Genomic DNA, 8,143 nt, shown 5'->3' on the forward strand with positions numbered 1-8,143 from the left:
TGTTATACAATTAGCATATATTTTGGGTGTATCAAGGTATGCTCAGGTAGACTACTTGTACAGTATAAAGTATTGATATCAATGTTTGAACTAGGTACAAATGACTTTTCCTCTAAAATTTATAGTCACATCAGCTCAAGACAGCACCTGTTCTTCCTGTATATCCAAAACCAGTCCATACAATAGTTTGTTATTACAGGAAATGGCATAAATAAACCACTTAGAAGAGTACAAGTGTGTTGTAGATTAAAGAGCCCATTTTTAAAAGATTGTTTGTGATGCACAACCAACTTGGGTTGAGTGACAAATGAACTACACAACTTCTGATAGGTGAAGTGCAGTTATAGTTCACCGATGTGGATATTCATGTTGTAGTGTGCTCTACTAGCTACTAAGGGAAATAATTTGTACACGCCACTTTCCCCAGACCACTGTCACAGTACGTCATAGTGACCCTTGTGTACTGCCCATCTCTGTACAGTGTACTTGCAAAATTCTAGTGTGATGTGACCTTATTTCCTCACAACAGAATGTAACAGCTGTTACCTAGCAGCTGGCTTTGTTTTCCTTTGTACTTCAGTGATACTAAATGGCTGCTGTGTTGTAGGTGGCTGCCAGATGGTGAAATGTACTGTACACCAGGACTGTGTAAAAAAGACCAAATTTCATGCTGTTGTTTTTTGAAATTCCATGAGCAATTAATGGTAATACGGTGTAATGTGTGTATAGTACTACATTTCACCATCTGGCAGCCACCTTCAACACAACAGCCAATAAGTATCATTGAAGTACAAAGGAAAACAAAGCCAGCTGCTAAGTAATATAACTTTGGGCCGAAATTTCTTGGCCGGCTGGTGGTTGCTTTATAGTTGGATTAGTATATATATCTGGGGAAATTTAAAGTTGGCCTTTTTAGGGAGGTGGCCTTTCTATACAGATAGCCACTAAGACAGATTCCACTGTACATGTAACCTATGATAATATTTTTGCAAAGCTGTCATCACTTGCAAAATTCACTGTCCCTCAAAAATTTGACAAGTTGTACACACTTCTGCACTTGACCTGTGTACTGAGTTAAACATTGTTTGAGAAACATCTCTTCACACGTGCATGTCCTCAATGAATTGTGGATTTGCTTTTTAATACGAAGAAGCAGTAAACATTACCAGTGGTGGTACAATGTGATCATTGATATGAGCATAGATGATAGTGAATTAGCACCAATATATAACAAAATTCAGCACTTAAGAATATTTATGTCTCTTTCACACATCAGTTAAATCGCCATCAAGAAACCATTCAATGTGTTGACTGGTGGAAAGATGTCAGTACATCCATTATTATTTGCAACCTGGTTAAGCATATTAATTTTTTTGCATGAGATGAGGATGACCACTAGGAGGGTTGGATGTGATGCATTGACCACAAGTAACTACCAGAGTGTACAGTCATCACAGACCAGATGGTTAAAAATCACACATTATATACATGCATATATACACAGGTTAAAGTTACATAAATATTTACACAATTGTGCCAGTGATAGAATCACTGGATGTTAAGTTGTCAGTCTCTGTTTGAGTTGATGCATCAGATGCAGTGTCAAATTGGTTGTGACATATTAGTGAAGAAGCTGAGCATGATGGAGTGAGTATGAATTTACCGATGGACTTATGTTCATATTCATAATTATCATCGTCCTCGACTGATGATACTTGTACTAATGGAACCCCATCTATCTGAGGTGTTCCTGTAGATGATGAATCTTCCTCATCATCTAAATGTAGAGGTAAATTTGATGTTTTTTAAGAGATGACCACATCACTTACCACCACACGTACTCAATGACGTTGTAGAACTGTCACTGTTACGCTGTAAAATCATATCAGCAATTGACAATCTCCTTTTGTTGGTCAATACAGCAAACTGTTTCTGTAAAGGAAAGCGAAGTAGAGTAGTGGTTTACTCATTTTTACTTTACTGTTTACTTGTGCATGTTGTATCTTCTTCATCCACAGTGCTGCCTTTTGTGATGAAGTAGCTCTCAAGTTGAACCACAACATGGGTATTTGTAGTTCACTGATGTATACCACATTAAAACAAGCTGTAAAACATGCTGGTATAAACAAGACCAGTAACATTATCGATCACAACTGACCAGGATTACTCCCCTCCTTGATAAGCAACTGGTCTATCCTAAATGGCTAATAAAAATATTCACCACATTTATTGTGCCTGCTAAGAAGAGATCACTTACTGGTTTGTAAATGAGCAGTTGGTTGCTTCCTTTTTTGACTGGTTTAGTGATAAGCAACATGTCAGTAAAGAGGAAGACATTTGTGTCTAACTGTAGGGAGCATAGCATAAAATATAATGTATACTTTACATTTGCCTACATACTTTATTGCAAGAATCTTTGAACCGTAACACTCCATCTAACAACAACTGTCGATGGTGGATAGTATCGACTCCTGACATGGGAGCCATCAAGTCCACTTGCATAAATGGGTGAAGAAACTATACAAAAACAGACTAACATCACAATAACAGTACCTAGAAGCAGTTACCTCATCCCATCCCCTTGGAAAATCTCCCATGTTGTATGCTGTAATCCTATGAGCAACATCCTTGACTCTCTCTACTTCCTCTTGACGATGAACTGCAAGGTTAATAGCTTCAACCGACCTCTCCATATCTTCAATCTGTAAAACAAGTAGACTATAGCTCCTACACAATTACATTTATAGAGGTCTTGCTTACTATGAATTGTAACTGTTCTTTTACATTATTAGTAAATGTCTTCTTTAGTATTGCTTTTAGTAGAAGTGGGTATTTTGTCAACCGCTGCATTGGTTTAGCCAAGAAGTCTTTCAGGTGTAATCTCTTACATTCTGATCTTGCTTCACACCACTGCAACGATAAAACACACATCATGACATAAATGGGAAACTTGGTACTATTGTAGTGTCATAGTTACAACACAGGATAATGTAGTAGACATTAAAATGTCATAGGTGAGTAGAATTATATGAACAAACAATGACAAGAAGCAGAAACTACGAGTTACCTTGGAAGTTGCTAAACAAACACTATTAGTGTGTAATGTTGCATGAACTGCAACTACTCACTCTTTTGCATTTCTTATTTATTAGGTCATTTGTAACCAACAAAACTCACAGACATGTACCAGAGCAGCTAATCTAGAAGCTGTAGCTACATACACATGTGCCACTTTGCAACATAATGACATGATGCTGCTGCACCTAAAGGCTACGAACAAATGATTTTGTGTATACAGATTCACCAGATACCCAGGCGTCGAATCAACTGCATGCTAGGTTATTTTCATGGATTTTTAATCTGCTTCACAAGCTGACAATACTATTTAGGAGTAAAGCAAATAAATTTGTAGCTAGTGAAAAATACTTCATCAGCTTGTGGCATATTAATGAAGACCTCCGCAAAAATAATACCTTACGTAAATATCTAGCTATATTATTATTATACGTATAGCATAACTATATTTACAGCACTTTCTTATGTAAAATTGATGTTATGTGAAACAACACTGTATAATTCATGAAGTATATAAGGTCACTAGGAATAAAAGTTGATCTGTTGTAAGCCACAGATGTAACAATAGTATGAGCAGTACTGTAATCACATCTCAAGTACACGACAGTTTAATCAAAACTCATTATTCACCCACTCCATACCTCAGTTGCTATATAGCCATGGAATCACAATATTGTGGATAGTTAGCTGTCAAATTCTTCCATTTTTGTGGGCTGATATACTTATGTCACCATCTTGCAATTTCCCTTCCTCAAAATCCTACGCCATGATGCATCATAAAAATTTATTACAAACATCCAGTGAAGCCATCTGTAGCCTGAGGTTATTATTTACTCAATTATAACATCCTTATCCTATGGGCTTCAATACAAGCAGCAACAGCGGCCTAGACCCTGAAAATTAAACGCTCTTGTTAAAAAACTATAATGATTTCTAACATGTCTGACTGGTTATAGACCTCAACATGGAACTCCAGTGCAATCCCGTGATACGGTACTGCCCAAACATGATGTCGTGAGCACTAATAGTGCATGATTTAAAAACTCGCTTGAAAAAGGGGCGTGATAGCCATTTCGTTTGCAAGTCTTCATCCTCCAGTTGAGGGATGAAGACTCACAAAAGAAATGGCTGCCATGCCCCCTTTCGAGCGAGCTTTTTATCGCACACAATTGTTACTCACAATGTTGCATTTGGGCGGTACTGTAGTTAGAAATGGTGTACAAATAGACAAAAGCAACTTTAGTTTGGCGAGCATTCTGATTAGCTCTGTTTCATTTTCTACTCTGTTCCAGGTTTTATCATTACAATCATATTTACTAACATGTGTGCATACTCACCTTAACGTAAGCTTTAAAGTCAGGGTCCTTCATTGCCTTATTGAGCACTTGGAGATTAATGTTATGAAATAGACAATATTCTTCATGGACAGAAAAAAGTTCTCTACAGTTGGGAAAGTTATGGATCAAATCACTGAGGTCAAAGGGACTGTGTTCGGTTAATGCCTATTAAATATAACTAATCAAGACAAAGAATGTTATAAGATTTCGTGATGTACCTTCCGCAAACATGGTAGCAAAGTGTTCTCCCAAAACCTGTAGTGCGCAGAGTAAATCTCTTCAACATTTCCAAAGATGTTATAATAGTTGGCCTCTTCCACCATCAATAGATCAACTGCTTTTAGTGAACCCATACAATAGATGAAGACCTATAGGTGTACATCAATACCATAACAGTGACTGCATCTGTTTCAAATAAAAAGTCAACCATCAAAATAATTTTCTAAGCAAACTCATGGTTAACGTGTGGGCAAGTTGGAAATTGACAAATAAGCAGTTAGCTGATAAATGGTTTACAAACATTACAAAAGTATACCATTTTATACTCAATTAATTAAAGGATAAACACAATAAACTAAATGTGATAAATAAAAAGCTCTATGTATTCCATTACATAATTGACCACAGCAGCACAGTCAGATACCTACTATATATTACATAGTGGGAAGGCTGTTACACACATAACAGTGTGTAGGTGCATGATGAATAAATATTGCCAAACTCCCTTCACAACCCCACATGATAACATACATTTTTGATCACTGCTAGTTGGGAAAGATAGAAGTGTTCTGTTTGTATCAACTCCCAGATGGCCACTTGTTGATCAATACACTCTTCACTAAGAGTCTAACATAATCAAGCGTGTAATTCTATTCTGAACTATTTAATAAATACTTACATTAGTAGAAATGAAATTTCTCCAACTGGATGGCTACAGTGAAAGAATTAATATACACGGTCATTCAATTTTCTACATTTCTCACTATTTCTGGTAGTTTCCACGTATTGTTGGAAGTGATGGCATCTGATTGTGATGACAGGTACTCTTCCACATGTCCGACCTATGTAGCCATTATATGCCATATAGTATACTAACAATTTGTTGTCTGCACACATCAGTGACTAATGAAACTAGCTAGGAACATTGAAATGCACCTAGTTTGTAGCAGCTAACATTCCTACATTCTACAAAACTATGAAGCCCTGATGGTATAATTGTTCACTTACTTGATGCATATCAGAAGTTAAGAAAAGAGAAATACGTTTTAGTGTATTGTGCTTCATCGATCCTTTTCTTTTCACCAGTGAGTGTTGTTGATATGGTGCGATCGGATGAGGTGAGTCATTGACGCTAATGTCACAAGTACGGACATCCATGAGGCTTGTGCTTGCAGTCAATATACCACTAAAATGAGCTGTATCACAAGGATTACAACAGTGTAGTGACATGTCTACCTTTGGTGATAAGAATTGACTAGATCTTTAGAGTTATTTTTGTTCTGCAACAAAACATCAAAATGAATTCAATGCTGCATAGAGAACTTACCAGTAATTCTACAGTGGTTGTTCCTTTGTGATGTTTCTGCTTTGTTGACAAGTCACTGCATGTGTCAACACAGTAGTCATTACATAACTTGACTCACACAGACATACAAGTTACTATGATAACGTGTGAAGTTGGAATGCCATCAAAAAAATGCTGCTGATTTGTTTGTTATTCTGGTCTGCAAGCATCTCAATACAGTTTACAACTTATGAACACAACTATTTCTGTTTCAAGTCATCCCTCACTAATTATTGACAGGAGGTGACATTCACTAATTGGCAATATCACGTACTTGTTTACTACACAACTACATAAATCATTACCATTGATATTAAGCAGTACATTAAGCGTATATGCGACAGTTTGACTTGTTGTTTTAAACTTATTTGTAAATACTAAAAGGAGTTTAGACTGTGGACAAACATGACAGCCTACACTCTTAGACAAAACTATTGCATGTGTACGCTTACTGAGCTTTGACAAATTTAACATACTAAGGAAAGTAGTACATTATTTCTCACTACAACTATACAAACAAATAGGAACCAATAAATATAGGTCCAATCTCACTGTTTTTCCTTTCTTTGGAGGTGAACCCGACCTTCTTTGGAGGTGAACCCGATTTGTTGGGAACAAACCCTTTGTCCTTATTATGAAGTTTTTTTTTTTCATAATTCAGAAAGTTGGTTAAGAGAGGTTCCACTGTAAAATCTGATAGACTTGTGGCATACTTCAGCACTTGTGCTGTAAAGCCTTAATAAATAAACTAATATCCATTGGGTTCCACATGGGGTACTTTGAGATAATGAGTCACTCTCTAGAGTTCCTTGGATACATATACATGAAATTGATAAGGAGAAAACATCCTGACTGCCTGGCAGACTCCTGTAAGCGTTTGAGCGTTAATCGGATGGCTGCAGGTTTGAGGCTGCCTATACGTCCAGTCATGGATTTTTTCTCCTTTCTCCACCTTTTCAAACACACTTTCTGTAACAACTTTAAACAGGCTGTAGGACCAGGTGTCCTACAGACCTTCAGCACTTGTGCTGTAAAGCCTTAATAAATAAATAATAAATAAATATGATATGTGTAGACTGTTATGGAAATCAAACAGTACAATTAGCCTGTGTACATGCAACCATACAGTAATGGTTGAAGTCTGATAGCATACATGATACTGGTTCGTTGCAGACTTCTTTGCTTTCAGCACAAGTTGCATATTTATACCAGCCTGCTTGATAGCTACACAGAATGTGCCCTTGACGATAAACACAACGTGACAAGTAGTGTGTATATTACCAAAAATGTTAACAGTAGCGAATAGTCTATTGTGATCTGGTATGTGAACATATTGTAAAGCAGCTAGTTAATCATGCAGAGTTTTGTGTGCAAATATCCACCAGTTTCTCATGCAACAAGCCAGACAGTATATGCATGCATAAATATAAATCAGGAGTGTTCAGCCATGTATGGTCACAGATTTTAGCACAATGTGTGGTAATTCATGCAATGACACCACCTGGTCTATAGCAGCTACTCCGGAACAATGGCAAGTCCAAATTCACATACATACCATACAATAAACACAGTAACATACATCTCGACATATATATATATATATACAGCTACTGAGTTATGTAGATACTTACACGAAAGACTTCGAATGCTTCAAAGTAAGATTCAGCCGATCTATATGTATATAACAAACAAAACCGCGTTATTTAAATTGTCGATACTTTAGCAATTACACAGCAATAAATATCTCTACATTCCCCATTCACCATAGCACGTGCATTATGCTATGCACGAGGCTATGCATCAGTGCATCAGTCTAGCTAGCTAGCTAGCTTGCTAGATGACACCAGCCATAGATACTACACCCCTATGCACCAGCCAATGTGTCAATTGGAGTTGAAGCAGTACATCTAAATTTACTAACCTTTTTTGACGCACAGGTTCTTCGAAGTCGTATCGACAGAGCGATAACGTTTAAGCGATGGGTGACTCATGGAGACTGGATGGCTGCCACCACAAACTATTAAGCCCTACAGTTGTCGAATAGCAAGCAGAAATGAGCATTTCTGACGGCATGTTTATCATTAGTAACTCTATTGTGTATGACGTAAGCGTTGGGTTATTTTCTTACTTGATTTTTAGTAGAAGCTGCACCCACAAATTGGCACAA

The 8,143-nt window shown here is 37.0% G+C and overlaps 1 protein-coding gene across 1 annotated transcript; it reads right to left on the reverse strand.

Annotated features, from left to right (window-relative positions):
- Window positions 1-1,443: 1,443 nt before the first annotated feature.
- Window positions 1,444-8,088, reverse strand: LOC136242522 (pleckstrin homology domain-containing family G member 5-like). Its single transcript, XM_066033964.1, has 18 exons — window positions 7,898-8,088; window positions 7,608-7,647; window positions 5,959-6,013; window positions 5,868-5,911; window positions 5,640-5,817; window positions 5,396-5,473; window positions 5,311-5,343; window positions 5,163-5,258; window positions 4,631-4,780; window positions 4,413-4,577; window positions 2,761-2,910; window positions 2,568-2,702; window positions 2,401-2,517; window positions 2,258-2,347; window positions 2,159-2,204; window positions 1,989-2,104; window positions 1,830-1,932; window positions 1,444-1,777 (listed from the first exon to the last, which is right to left on the reverse strand). Exons 1-18 carry the CDS (start codon window positions 7,965-7,967, stop codon window positions 1,524-1,526), a joined length of 1,920 nt encoding a protein of 639 aa, XP_065890036.1. The 5' UTR covers window positions 7,968-8,088; the 3' UTR covers window positions 1,444-1,523.
- Window positions 8,089-8,143: the final 55 nt, after the last annotated feature.

This window comes from Dysidea avara, chromosome 13, assembly GCF_963678975.1.
Source record: "Dysidea avara chromosome 13, odDysAvar1.4, whole genome shotgun sequence".
Taxonomy (NCBI): domain Eukaryota; kingdom Metazoa; phylum Porifera; class Demospongiae; order Dictyoceratida; family Dysideidae; genus Dysidea; species Dysidea avara.